Source organism: Pseudorasbora parva, chromosome 7 (assembly GCF_024679245.1).
Source record: "Pseudorasbora parva isolate DD20220531a chromosome 7, ASM2467924v1, whole genome shotgun sequence".
Lineage (NCBI taxonomy): Eukaryota > Metazoa > Chordata > Actinopteri > Cypriniformes > Gobionidae > Pseudorasbora > Pseudorasbora parva.
This window is the reverse complement of record NC_090178.1, coordinates 20,771,624-20,785,975: the sequence shown is the minus strand read 5'-3', so window position 1 is coordinate 20,785,975 and position 14,352 is coordinate 20,771,624. Positions and strand designations below refer to the sequence as shown.

The following is a 14,352-nucleotide window of genomic DNA, read 5'->3' as shown; positions in this document are numbered from 1 at the left end:
TAGGATCGATCATTCGAACGCAGGCCGTCATCCGCGGCGGCCATTGCTCATTTCACACAGAACGCTCACAACCCACAAAAAGTTCAAACGGCTGATGACATCAGCAGGGGCCAGGGGGTAGCGCGCCGACACATCGCTGGGCCTCTGGGCCGTTCTATCACTACACATCAAAATTTGATTGGCTGATGACCCACGTCAGGCAAAACTATGGTCCAATGGAGGTCAGAGGAGAATAGGCCGACTGATTCAAGCTGATTGGCCCTGATGCAACTTTGACTGAAATAACCCATCGTTACAACCGAGGTATGCAGCAAAGCATTTGTGAAGCCACAACACGCACAACCTTGAGGCGAATGGGCAACAACAGCAGAAGACCCCACCGGGTACCACTCATCTCCACTACAAATAGGAAAAAGAGGCTACAATTTGCACAAGCTCACCAAAATTGGACAGTTGACTGGAAAAATGTTGCCTGGTTTGATGAGTCTTGATTTCTGTTGAGACATTCAGATGGTAGAGTCAGAATTTGGTATAAACAGAATGAGAACATGGATCCATTATGTCTTGTTACCACTGTGCAGGCTGGTGGTGGTGGTGAAATGGATGTTTTCTTCGCACACTTTAGGCCAACTGATGCCCCTTAGTGCCAATTGAGCACCGTTTAAATGCCACGGCCTACCTGAGCATTGTTTCTGACCATATCCATCCCTTTATGACCACCATGTTCCCATCCTCTGATGGCTACTTCCAGCAAGATAATGCACCATGTCACAAAGCTTGCATCATTTTAAACTGGTTTCTTGAACATGACAATGAGTTCACTGTACTAAAAAGGCCCCCACAGTCACTAGATCACAACCCAATAGAGCATCTTTGGGATATGGTGGAACGGGAGCTTCGTGCCCTGGATGTGCATCCTATACAAATCTCCATCAAATGCACGATGCTATCCTATCAATATGGGCCAACATTTCTAAAGAATGCTTTCAGCACCTTGTTGAATCAACGCCACGTAGAATTAAGGCAGTTTTGAAGGCGAAAGGGGGTCAAACACAGTATTAGTATGGTGTTCCTAATAATCCTTTAGGTGAGTATGTGTGTATATATATCTAATATAAAACACGTATTTTATATAGACAGATTTAAAGTTATTTTATGAATTGGTGGGGTTAATTATTGATCTAAAATATTAATTACATATTAACCCTTTTCAACACATAGAGGTTACCACAGTGGACAGCTATTTAAAAAGCCATTTTCTTGCGTACGCATGGGTTTTGATGTAAATTGCACATCAGCAACTAACAGTGGACAATCATTACTTCATCCAAAACACTGCCCCCAGGTGGCAAGCTATTGTATTTGTGTTTTTTTCTACTTCTACAGTCTATGCTTCAAAGCGAATCAGAAATGCCAATTTGTTCCGGAATATCTCTCCATCCTAGGAGACTATTGCAGATAAAAAAAAAAAAATGTCCCAAGTATTGACTTTATTGGAAGGAGGTTCTGATGAATCATCTGTCCACTTTTTTGGCTCTAAATAAATGTATTTGTGTTACTAGATTAAATAACGCCCCCAGGAATTAACCCTCAGCACTGCTTAATTTTGGATACCTGATCGCTATTTATCCACAATCAGAAAACATCAATAGATCAATGTAGATTTCAGTCTGAGGTGTTCTCAGAGTTGAACCATTTTGAACATCATCAGAATTATTAGCTATAAGGGTAAATCGATATACTCTGGAGGGATCGTGAGCCTTTTCAACATAGACTGACTGTACCTTGACCGGTTGTTGAGATCTTTGATGGAGCCACAACCTCATGTTCTGATATCATACACACGAAGTTCAAGTTATTCTCTGCTGGTCGACCAGGAACAAACTCAATTGCGTAGGCAATAATTAAAAGCTGTATTATATATTTCGTATGTGATAGTTTTATTCATTGAGTTAAATTCATTCTTTAGTTAAAAACACAGAGTATTACTTTGTTATGTTCAATACTGTATCTCTTCAGTTAAAAACATCGGAAAACCTTTTGAAAAACGTGTTCATTCACGCATGAAAGGGTTCAAATCTGTTGGCTATCTGGTTTATTTTGAATGTGCTGCTTCAAACAAACTTAAATGCTGATATAGTAATGTTACTATAATGTGAAAATCGCCTCCTTTACATAAGACACCATAGTCCGTAGTCGAGGCAAATCTCAAGGATTATATAACAATAGCACCAGCGAACCCTTAGGACTTAAAGGTAAAGGCTTTTCGGTTAAAGGTTTTATAGCAATTGAAACTAAACAAGTGGACCCAAGCGCTACCATATATCACTTTTACATATTTTAAAAAAGATACAAAAAGTTAGGTTAGTGTACATAATGTAAGTATTGGACTGGTTTCAACAGCATGTTAGAACATTTCTGGTTTGCAAAACAGAATCCCATATAAGGCTGTAAATCACAACCTTGTTCAGTCACTGGGAAAATGGTGGGCAATGAAGATCCAACTGCTTCCCAAACACCACCAAACTGGTGCGACCAGATTCTTAAACACAGACTGACTGATGATTGAGTGGGTTTGGAGGAAAAAGAGCTTTGACTGTAATCTCAAGGGTGGCAGTTGAGGCCCTGTACATTTGGACAGTTAAATACAGGATGAGCAATAATTCATGTGGTGGTGGTGTTGAATTCACAGTAGAAGAAGAATGCTGACTTGTCCTGTTCGTCAGACATCAGAAAGACAGACAGGCGGAGAGAGGAACTGTGAGAGCAGTTTTTCTTTTTACTTACTGTAATGATTCTAAACAGAACACAAAAAATGTACATTTACAGTTAGCCTAATGTTCAATATCTTTTGCAAAAACACTTTCTTCAATACAACTAAACCAATCAATGTAACTTTTTAAAGAAACTGTAGAGCCCCCTAGTGGTACTCAAGCATTGCTGAGAATTTTAGCTGATATAAAAGTTGAAGTTAAAAATGTTTCCTTTAAAAAAATTGCATCATTTTTGATTCAGAGCAAGATCCATTGCTTTCTCTGAAAGGCTGAGAGCTGTGAGTTTTTGCTCCCACATATTCTCCACTACTTTGTACAGTTCCATGGTGGCTTTGGCGTCTTCTACTGATGAGTGGCCTCTCTTCCCGCTCTGAAAATATAAGAAGAGTTTTTCAGTGGAAAAAAACTGAAAGCCAGTTCTTATTTTAATTTATAAAAATAGACTGTGCTGCTTTTGAACCGACTCCAGATGTACCCTGTCTAAAATGTCTGACAGCTGAACTCCTCTAAGAACTCTCTGTGACACAGGTGAAAACGACATCCATTATGACGTTCTGTGCCGAGTTAACCCACCTGTATGTCCTTGTTGAGGACAGCTTTACTGAGCCTCTTCAGAGACACAGTTTCATGCTCTGGCAGTCCAGCTTTCTGGTTTAGCAGTGGAATCCGCGATGTGTCTCGTGTTTGGCAAGCAGGATGGAAATATTTTAAGGCCTTGAAGTCATTATTGACAGCATGGCCCACAACCATTTTCCCTGTTAATATCTTCACAATCTGTGTGCAAAACATATAATAAGACTAATCAGACTGTTACTGGTTTGTTTATTTTAAGCACAGTGAATAAATGAGGTGATGCAATTAGTTAAGCATTCAAATCCAATCAAGGACAAAAGTATGTTTATCAAATTTGAGGGCAGAGTCAAAAATAGCACCTACATTTTCACAGAATGCTTTACATAGGGGACCAAATCTCCCAGGTCGCCATCAGAATTACCGCAGGTGTTTCAGGTACTTCTGATGGCAACCTGGGAGATTTGGCCCCCTATGTAAAGCATTCTGTGAAAACTGTGGGTGTAATTTTTCAATCAGCGCACAAAGTTGATAAACAGATAAATGCTGTAGTTAAATCTATATATTTTTTTCACTTAAGATTATTGTCCACAACTAAGTGTTTCTAAACATTAGAGAAAAGGTTGAGAAAGTGATCCATGTGTTCATCTCGTCTTGACTTCACTATTGTAACTCTCTTTATATTGGAGTCAGTCCAATATTAGTCATCTTCAGAGGGTTCAAAATGCAGACTTTAGACTGGTATCCGGAAATGTGTATCATATTTCCCCAATATGGGGAATTCATTGCACTGGCTGCCGGTTTGTTATAGAATTGATTTTAAAATTCTGCTTTTTGTTTTTAAAGCCTTGAACAGATTATTGCCAAAATATCTTTCTGATCTTTTGAAATTAAATAGCTAGATCATTAAGGCCATCTCAACAAAGATTGCCGTTAAGAGATGTAAACTTAAGTTGAGGGGTGACCGTGCCTTTTCTATAAATGGCCCAAAATTGTGAAATGTTCAGCCCAAGGATGGCGCTAAAAAGCTGATTTGCAATCATTTAAAGCAGCACTTGGTAACTTTTGCTCTCGGGGTCCCCCTACAGTTGGGAAAAAATAATGTCCTCAACTACTGTCATAAGCTCTGTCACCCTACAACAGGGGATGCCATCGTGTGTGCATTTGTTGACATGACAACCCTGATAGCCCTGAACTAGTGATGCTCGGGTCGTCTCATAACCTGCGGACCCCGTATGTCTATTTAATGGTCGCGGGTGCGCGGCGGGTTGTAAAAATATATACAGTGGTGTAGGGCAGGCCAAATAACTTCATAAAAGCGGCCCCGCGGGTTGGTGCAGCATTAACAGTTAACGTTAACCTGAACACTGCAGGAGGAGTTCACATGCAGGTGTTCTTCTGGCGTCGCGTGTGAAATGTCTTCATCCCAGGTACAGTCAGTGGCATATGTTTCAGCATGTCATATGAATATAATTTCATGGGTTTTATTTTTTTCAAACGCCAAATAAATCACAATGCTCACGTTTACAAGCCAGCGTCATTATAGTAGTCTATTGGTTACCGTTTTACAGAATCTATATGATACTTCAGTTCAATGTTTGAGTGGTAGGTAATCACCATAACAAGCATGACAGCATCGGTCGGGCACGCCTCCTTCAGCTCACGCCGACGAGCAAACGCTGGTCCAATGTTGATCCTTGTCCTGCCTTTAATTTGATCACTTTTTCGTTTCCTCTTATTGATTTTCTCCAACAAAACCTTTTATTTCTTATTTGTCTGTGCTGCTTCGGACATGACTATATTATCCGACGAACAGAGTTGGGCTCGCACGTCCGAATTTAAGGAAGTGTGGGTGTTGGTGGAAGTGACGTATATATGCAGTAAAGCAGTCTAATTTTGTAGTTCTTTTTGTTCTCGGGTTATTACCCGAAACTCGAAGTTTAAAAGTACGATTAAAAACGATACAGACCCCATCAAGCTATGGCAGACGTGTCAGTCATTCAACCTATTGTAAGTCGATGTATCATCACAAGAGTCTTGAAAATATATTATGAAGGTTGAAAAGTTACCTAGTGCTGTTTAAGTAAAGATGTTCTTTCATACCTCTTTTTGTGCCTGATGGAAGGGTAAGGCATTGAATAAATCCTGCCTCCTGACTCCACTCCAGCGAGTGCGGAAATCTGTCACAGGATTGATGGGTTTGATAAATTTATCAAAAATAACATCACCGTCATAGGAAACAATACTGCAGCGGGCGAGTTCACTGCAACACCCCTTCGGTCCTGTTCCCACCATCTCACAGTCCAATGCCACATATTTTAATGGTCCGAGGGTGCGGGGTGCCGCTTGGTGTGTCGGGTCCCTCCGAGATGTGCCGGCAGTGGAAAATGAATTTGCAGAGCTAGAAGGCTCATTGATCTTATTCGGCAGACAAGAGGTAAATTTAGGAAAAATAGCATCTGGATTTGATCCATCTCCTCCATTGAGCGGAGCATTTTTTGACTTTTTGTTCTTTTTCTGCTGGATTCTTTTGTTTCTCTTTTTATTTTGTTTATCTTTTAACAATCCCTTGTGCTCCATGTAATGTCTCCTTCCAAGGAAACGTCCATGTTTGGAATTTCCTCTGGATTTACCCGCTTTGCCTGCAGGACCAGACTCACAAACCAGGTTCAACATAAGCCCTGACATCCTTATACACCCTCAAAGGTTGATCACAACAGGTGTCTTCTTGAAGTTGTCACTCTTAAAAAGAGAGAAAAGAACAAAGCCTGTTAAGACAAGAACTAACAATGCTGTAATAGGGTCACACAAAATGATTTTGATAACATAATTTATCTGTTTAAGTCTCCAGATCTGTCTTACAAACTAGGGTCAGAGTTCGAACATGTACTCTAAAATGAAATTCTAGGACTTTCAAGGACTTTCAAAACACTACTTTTTTGGTTTTCAATGACTACAATCAGAGATCAGAGATATATCAAACAATATATCTTTCAAATATAAAAAAACAAAAAACAAAATGGTAAAATTAAAGTGTAGCACATGCAATGACTATGTCAAAGGAAGATATTACTTTCCTTATTCAAACTGATTTTTTCCCTTATGAAAATAAAATTGACCTGAAGAATGAAAGCTATATCATATACTTGGATATATTTATATGAGCAATACCACTCTTACAGCCATGCAAAATGGCTCTTAACAATGAGTGAAAAGATTGTTTTATTAATAAAATGAAACACTAATTTCACACATTGTCTTTTAATAATCCAAGAACTTTTCTGGTACCTTTTCATAAATATGGCTGTTTTCAATGTTTTCCAGGACATAAATTTAAGAAAGTCAAATTCAAGTACTTAAAGCACTTTAAGCACAGTATGAATCCTGAATGTAGAAAATAAAAAAGTATTTAAAAATTAAATTTAATATATAAATAAAAAAATAATACGACTAAATAGAAAATACTGTTAAATATTTAAATAAACAATAACTGTAAAGTACGATAGCACAGTGCTAAATATTTTCGAAATAAATTTTACACACATTTTTAATATTGCATTATCACATTATAAATTAGGACATTATATATTCAATATAACTGCCTTTTAAATTGTATGATTGGGGTCTCACAGATCATGATATTTGGGAATATAAACAATGTTTTTTAAAGTAAACAGCATCTTTTTAAAATATGGGATAAACATACATCAAAGGGGGAGATATGACAATTTTACTAACAAGGTAAACGAGACATTTTCACTTTCGTTCTAAAAATTTTAGTCCGTGTAATAAATTAATTAAACTGTACAATCACGGTTCACACGCCTTGAAAGTTTAAGGAAAAAACAGGTTCGTAAATGTCTGCAAAACAAAAATTTTAAAATATCTCGATATTTCTCAGAGCACATGTCCATGATGGAGTTTAAGTTAAGTATCACACTGTACACCGAAATAAATTGCGCGACTCTATTACGGATAGACGTAACACTTCCAAATTGCCGAATACATACCATTATTTGCCCCCCAAAAGGAGACTTTTGATATTTTTCTATTCCTGTATTCAAGCCAAGCTCACCGTATGCATGAATGGAAATGTGCTTCCGGGTCGGATGTTATGGGAAGTTCGACTCAATTCAAGAACCGGATCCAACAGTGAACATCGACTGATTCCTTGATCAGTGCCCTGACTACTGAACTAAGGAGATGATTGAGACGCATCCCCGCTCTAAAAAAGTAAAAAAAAAAAAAAAAAAAAAAAAGGAAAACAAAAAGCCATGTGTAGACACGTATTACTGTTTATTACTTATTTACTGTCGTTATTCATTAAAGGTGTTTATCCATAAAAAAAGTTAACTGATTTATTTTACTTTTAACTTATTATTAATAATAATAATACATTATTATTTATTAAATGTAAATAAATAAACTATGTGAATTTTATATTTAAATGTATAAACGAACGAAAAACATTTTTTTTTTTGCAATCAAGTACGATTCAACCGGATTCAACTCTGATTCGTGAATGAATTGATCGGACCTGTTTTTCGAATCAGTTCAACCGATTCATTGATTTGTTCACGAATCGGACATGACTGGTAGGCGGCGCTCTTCGCGAACACGTGTGGTTGGATTGTTACATGTAAACAGAAAAGTCGTATTACATTTCAATGAAGTTCCTCGTTTAAATGACTACTCGTAGTATTGAAGGGCACCCAATTTAATCTGCATGGGGTTTTTAATGTTGTAAAAATGTTTGTGCCAACTTTTTCAGAGCAGGAGCAGAGAGAACTAGCCGAGAAGCTGACATCGCTCCTGTCAACCTACAGACGCATATCAGACTCCTACATAATAGTAATGAATCAAAGACTTATTGGCTATTTCAGTGTTTGTGCTTCATGAGCTTATATGTTTTAACGTTTGTCCAGATTCCATGCGTGAGTGTAAAAGTAAACGAACACTCCCGCACATTTAAGTGTGCTTTCTGTCAGATGAGCATGCGTGAGCAAGCATACTGAAATATGCATGTGAAAGTGTATCGATGTTTCTCTGTCCACGCAGGAGTTCTTCAGTGAGAGTTTGTGGGATACTCTGCCTGTGAGCTGGCAGGAAGCCCTCGGTGATCTTACACCCCCACAGATCGCTGATCTGCTGCTGGATAAAGAGATTAAGGACAGGCGGTAAAATGAGTTTATTCTGTACAGTGCATCACTCTGTAGTTCTTAACAACACCTTTCCTTAAAATAAGATAACGTTACAAAATCACAAATTGCTTTGTAATCTATAAAGAGCTTTATCCTTTAGAAAAAAGCTTTGAGATAAAGTGATAAACTGATATACACAACAAGCAGCAACTATTAAATATTGTAACACTTATCGTGACTATTTACCGTACACCTTAAAATATCATAATAATAATAATAATAATGATAATAAATGTAGTAAGTGTAATAAATGCAGTGACTAAGTTGAAAAGGAAAGTCTCATATTTAAATGTTCTCAAAAATCAGAAAATGCAACACCCAAGGTCATGCTTGAAGACATACCTTGAATGCAATAAAAAAAGAAAAGAAAGCTTCTGCCAAAACTGGTTTTGTGTTTGGACACATATTTTACATTGGGCATCAATGGTGAACTTAATACTAGAATTGTTTATTTGTATGAGTGTTATTTAGTGTCACTGAGAGATAATATGATAGTTTTATAAGTATTTTGAAATCGCTTTTTGTTTTTGTTTTGTTTTCTATGCTTGTCATTTTTTAACGTGTATAGTTTTAAAATTTTATTTCAGTTTAAGTTAATTATTTAAGTACATCTGGTTTAAATTTCTTTTCATGGTTTTGTTTAACTATAATAGTACACATGTAAACTTCTTAAAAACAAATGTAAATTCCTTAAAATCAAACATTAAAATTAATTAATATTACAAATGAGCAGCATGAGTAAAATAATCATGTGACTTCTTTTGAAAGGTTAAACTTTTAAAAAACAAAAAAACTATTTTATAGAGCTAACACATTAATGAAAGTATTTTCAAATGTATTTTGTCTTTTAGTTACCCATCTGTGTGACCTCTGTCTTTACTGGCACTGCGGACAGCAGCACATGTGCTGTCGTTTCCACGTAAAGCACCAGGTGGGCACAGTCAGGACGCAGGTGCAGCAGTGCCGGAGGAGTTTCAGTCCAACCAGAGTCAGAGCTCTTTGTTAGGACACATTTTCCGTAAACACGTCAAGCCCAAGAAGCAGCACGAAATCCGCCGCCTAGGCACGGTATGGGTACATTATAATGCATGTCAATGTGAAAAGATTCTGAATATCATATTTAAATGAACAACACTCTAATAAAATTACCATATTAAAAAAAAAATCCTCTCTCCTAGCTGGTTAAGAAGTTGTGTGATCAGGCTAACTGTAACTGTGTGGTTGATGTTGGGTCTGGACAGGTACAGTAATATCTTGCTTCATTTTGTTATTTTAAATATGCCAATCTTATATTTTGAATATGCAAATTACCCACTTTTAATTAGATCCATCTCTCTAGGGCCATTTGACACGGTTTCTGTCTTTTGGACTCGGCCTAGATGTCACAGGAATTGAGGCTGATCCCAACCTTGTTTCCATGGCTAACAAATTTGATAGACAGCTTCTATTGACACTCACCAAAGAGAATCAAAGGGTATGAGTCTCATGTAATTCTACAATAAATATTATATTATAATTAACATTATATTTAAATATATATTATCTTCTTTGTATTGATACTATTTATATTACTTCATTTTTTTCAGTTTGTATTGACCATGTTTTATTATATTTTCTATATATTTTTTATTTTATTGTCTTAGTGTGACCTACAGTTTGTTTGTTTTTTGAATATACAGTGATATTTCTAATCTGCGTTTCTGTTGTAGTCAGGGAAAGCTCACGGTCTGCATTCTGCACCTGGTCCTTCTCCTCGTCATGTGGTGGGCTGGGTCAACCCACAGGCTTCATGGGATGTCTTCATTCGGCAACTTGTGACAGCAAGTGAAAGTGACGGTAGTATTGGACCAACCACTGGGCCATATGAAAAGAAACAGAGGGTGGAAGATCTGTATCTGGACCCTCATTCATGCCAAACCAAAGCAGAGGACAAAGCAGAGTTACAAAATACTCTTCAGACTCAAAAAACTCACATAAATATTTCAGACTCCGAAGCCCAAATAAACACTGGGGCTTTTCCATCAGGAATGGCAACCGAAATGCTTACCTGTAAAAGTATACCAGTTACTGACTGTGGTGCCAAAGAACTGGGTAGTTTTGTCCTTACAGGTCTTCACGCCTGTGGAGACCTTAGCTCCACACTTCTGCGCCATTTCGCTAACTGCCCTCAGGTTCAGGTCATCACGTCGGTGGCTTGCTGCTACATGAAAATCTCCACCCAGGAGAACCCAAACCCTCCAGGGGTATTTCAGCCCCCGTTTTCTTCAGACATCACAGTGGCGGATTCCTGTTCAGAATACGGTTATCCAATGAGCGACTGGGTACGTGGATTACCAGGGCACCAGTTATCCTACAAGGCACGAGAGGGAGCGTGTCATGCAATAGAGGACTATCTTCAGCGTCTGAGAGAGGAGAGCGGGTTACTGCGGACACACTGTTACAGAGCCGTATTAGAAAGCATCATCAGAGCGGAGAAGCCCGATATGCGCAGACCGGGAGTTCAGACCGTTAAGAAAGCCCACGCACTGTCATTTTCCGAGTTAGTTTTCCTTTATTGTGACATCTGATAATATCTTTTAAAGAACTGTACAGAAGTACATCTGAGATGCTAGACTGTTGCAATATTACTTTTATCTTGTTTTATCACAGGTATGCTCGTTTGGCACTGCCACGGGTGGGCCTACCCGCTGATCTCCCATATGACCCTGTTTGTGTGGATACAATGCTAGCACACCAGAGTAAAGTGCTGGTGTACTTCAGTCTGGTTCTTCTCCTGGCACCTGTGGTGGAGACTCTAGTGTTACTGGACAGAATAATTTTCCTGCAGGAGAAAGGTATGCATCACGTCTAGTCATTCATATGAGGAAATGGACTTTAAACATTACCAAGCTAGTTTTTTGACACCATTGTATTGTATTTTTAGTTACAGAATTCAAATGTAATATTGGATTTTATTAATAGTCTTTACATAGCATATTTTTACACAGATAAAACCTTTCTATTTTCATATTTAGGTTTTCAGAGTGAACTCATCCCACTCTTTGATGCTGCTTTTTCCCCACGAAACTTGGTGCTGGTTGCGGTCAAGACCAAAGAAGCACGAAGCTGAATGAAATGACATACACCAAGCTATACAACCACATAATTGGATTTGCAGGAATATTATGAAATGCCCTTAAATGAACTGCCACACAAACCGTCCGACATTTGGGAACTTGAAATTAGAGGTCTGATTTTCTGTTTTCCAGAGTGATCCAATAATGGGCCATCGTCCAGTCATTTTTTCCCTCCGAAGCAAAAGTTGTCATGTTTTAAATTAGTTTTTGCCTAAATAGCAGAAAAGGACAGTCTTACGAAATCTTTTAATGTGATTTAAGGAATTTGTTATTAAATCACAACTGATTTGCTTTTTTCTTAATGAGCAACTGGATTTGTTTGTGTTTATTTTAAGGCACAGGATTTCACCATGGGCAAATTTGCCTTATTTATGGTGTCTTCACCGGTCACAAAAAACATACAAAGACTGAATGCATAAATAGTATATAAAACACTTAAATTAAAAGACCATTTTTCAACCTATAGATGGCAGTCTTAAGAAAAAAAAGAAAGAAATCAGGACAATACTGAATATTTAGAATACTTCAAGTGTAATAACACGCTAATTTTCAAACTTTATTTACAAAAACTAGGATTGGCAATGTATTAAAATTAAATAACTGCAAACTAATAATTAAAAAAATGAAAAGCCATAAATCCAAACATTTCTGGAATGCTATTTATTTCCATGGCTTTTGCAGGTTTAGGAATCACTTTCAAAATTCCCTCATGCATCTAGTTTGTCCTGTGAATCCTTTTGGTTAAGAAATAACATTTGTAAAGAGAACAAATTGACGAAATATCAATGTCAGTTTATATATTGATTTATATGCATTTGAGCTTATTTTTATGCAATTTATTTATTTCTTATTGTTTATGACCAAGTCATCTTGTGCTACCCTGCTTGAGAACCACAGCTCTGAACAAAACATCTTGTACACTCGACAGTTTGCTTACACGTACTCGTATTAGTCTGCATGTCATTTATTTTTTGATAAATATTGCAACACTTACAAAATGCAGCGAAAGAGAAATGCAAGAACATTTAATTCTTCATGCTCTCTACAAAGAATTCATTACATGCCACTGTGAGAGCAGCCACCAGCACAACAAACTCCTGAAAGTCCACCTCTCCATCCCTGTTCTCATCCAAATCAGACATGATCTTCTCCACAACCATGGGGTCTTTACTCGCCTGCAATAAGACACAATCATTCACAATTCACATCAACAATAAACGTTAACTTAATGGGGCTAGAACTTACTGCTAAAAAGTCACCGAGTTCTCCCTGAAGCAAGCTCTTGAGCTCAGCTTTGCTTAGCTTGTACTTGTCTCCTTCTTTGGAAGAGTATGTGTGGAAGACTTTAATGAGGCCTTCCATTGCGTTTTCCAGTTTTGAAACCATGTTGTTGTTTTACTGAAAATACTCTGCAAAAATAGATTTTAAATAAATTATGCAAACTCTAAGTCTAACAGTCCACATCCAAACATCTTAAGTAGTATGCAGGTGTTAGTGCACCACTCATTTTTCCAATAAATATGCTAATACACACAAGTACGGTTTTGTAAGAATACATGGCCCTTTTTGAGTCTTTCGTGCATTTGCACAGACAACTGCTGACCCCAGGGGCACTTTCATCCCCCTTTGGGACCCCAGAGACTGGGGTTACACAGCACTAAGGGATCTAATATCTGTGAGCAAACAGGTCTTTTGGCACTGGCAGGCTGATGACGATCATGGGGGAGAGGGAAGACAGGTATGCATCAATTATTTAATTAGCCTTTTGTATGAACTAAAGGCTCAGAGACTGTTAAACCACCATTAAAGGATGTAGGTCTTATTTTTGACATTAGACAGCTGTAGGGTTTCTTTTATAGAATCTGTCAATATTGCAGACAATAACATTAACATGAGAAGTTAACATTAAACCAGCTAGATTGTCCAAAACTATTAAATGTATTCTATCAGAAGCACCATTAAAGTTTTTTTTAAATTACAGTTGGTACAGGAACTACCTATATTGGTCACAGTAAATTAGTCTAAAAAGACAAAAAAAAAAAAAAAAAAAAAAAATCCTTATTCGTAAAACATTGAGTTAATTTTAAGTAATTCTTAGAAAATGCTCTCATCACATTAACATTTGACATCATTACATTAAGGATTTGAACCATAAACGGCTCATTTTAAAATTCATGCTTACAATTAATTGGAATACACTATTTTCAGAAAGATATTGTAAACAGCCTAACATTTATACATAAACAAACACAGACAGAGTTATTAACTTACCTAGGCAAAAAGATGTGGTAACAAGCGCTTGAAAAGACGTTACTAGTGCTCATTCATTAAATAGAGTCCATTCACCTGTGCGGGGGAATTAGTGTAGTGGGCGGAGCCCGCACGTCTAATGATGTCATCACGCACGCTAATGCAGTCAAAGGTTTTCACTTTAGAATATGCTTTACTCAAATAGGGTGAATTCAGGGTGATTGGGAGACTTTTTCCAAGTCATCTCAATGGCTAAAAGTCTCCTAATCACCCTGAATTCACCCTACATCATGTGATATCTCAAGTTTATTTCATTAAATAGAGCTGTAACTAGCAAAAATGTGACCTATTTTGTAGATTCACAATCGATCACTACTAGGCCTATAGTTTGTAATAGTGTAATATAATTTATGCCAATAGCTATATAAACCCAGGGCAATG

At 37.4% G+C, this 14,352-nt stretch overlaps 3 protein-coding genes across 3 annotated transcripts; 1 reads left to right on the top strand and 2 right to left on the bottom strand.

Annotated features, from left to right (window-relative positions):
* Positions 1–2,082: 2,082 nt before the first annotated feature.
* isg20l2 (interferon stimulated exonuclease gene 20-like 2) lies at positions 2,083–7,479 on the bottom strand. Its single transcript, XM_067449630.1, has 4 exons — positions 7,355–7,479; positions 5,448–6,086; positions 3,348–3,548; positions 2,083–3,144 (listed from the first exon to the last, which is right to left on the bottom strand). The coding sequence occupies exons 2-4, from the start codon at positions 6,030–6,032 to the stop codon at positions 3,001–3,003; spliced, it is 930 nt and encodes a 309-aa protein (XP_067305731.1). The 5' UTR covers positions 6,033–6,086; positions 7,355–7,479; the 3' UTR covers positions 2,083–3,000.
* A 452-nt stretch (positions 7,480–7,931) lies between these two features.
* Positions 7,932–12,245, top strand: mettl25b (methyltransferase like 25B). The gene is given in 9 exon segments (XM_067448521.1): positions 7,932–7,939; positions 8,116–8,195; positions 8,403–8,521; positions 9,397–9,613; positions 9,724–9,786; positions 9,885–10,019; positions 10,255–11,084; positions 11,195–11,379; positions 11,560–12,245. Coding segments are annotated over 9 exon segments (1,731 nt in total). The 5' UTR covers position 7,932; the 3' UTR covers positions 11,655–12,245.
* A 364-nt stretch (positions 12,246–12,609) lies between these two features.
* Positions 12,610–14,012, bottom strand: s100a1 (S100 calcium binding protein A1). Its single transcript, XM_067449629.1, has 3 exons — positions 13,933–14,012; positions 12,907–13,070; positions 12,610–12,836 (listed from the first exon to the last, which is right to left on the bottom strand). Exons 2-3 carry the CDS (start codon positions 13,045–13,047, stop codon positions 12,687–12,689), a joined length of 291 nt encoding a protein of 96 aa, XP_067305730.1. The 5' UTR covers positions 13,048–13,070; positions 13,933–14,012; the 3' UTR covers positions 12,610–12,686.
* Positions 14,013–14,352: the final 340 nt, after the last annotated feature.

What these genes read in the sequence shown, in the direction of transcription:
- s100a1 (XM_067449629.1), bottom strand. Translation starts at nt 13,047, where the DNA reads ATGGTTTCAAAACTGGAAAACGCAATGGAAGGCCTCATTAAAGTCTTC. An exon ending in AACTCGGTGACTTTTTAGCA is followed by an intron (nt 12,837 to 12,906) that starts GTAAGTTCTAGC and finishes GTCTTATTGCAG; the next exon opens with GCGAGTAAAGACCCCATGGT.
- isg20l2 (XM_067449630.1), bottom strand. Translation starts at nt 6,032, where the DNA reads ATGTCAGGGCTTATGTTGAACCTGGTTTGTGAGTCTGGTCCTGCAGGC. An exon ending in TCCATCAGGCACAAAAAGAG is followed by an intron (nt 3,549 to 5,447) that starts GTATGAAAGAAC and finishes TTTTGCACACAG; the next exon opens with ATTGTGAAGATATTAACAGG. An exon ending in TCCTCAACAAGGACATACAG is followed by an intron (nt 3,145 to 3,347) that starts GTGGGTTAACTC and finishes TTATATTTTCAG; the next exon opens with AGCGGGAAGAGAGGCCACTC.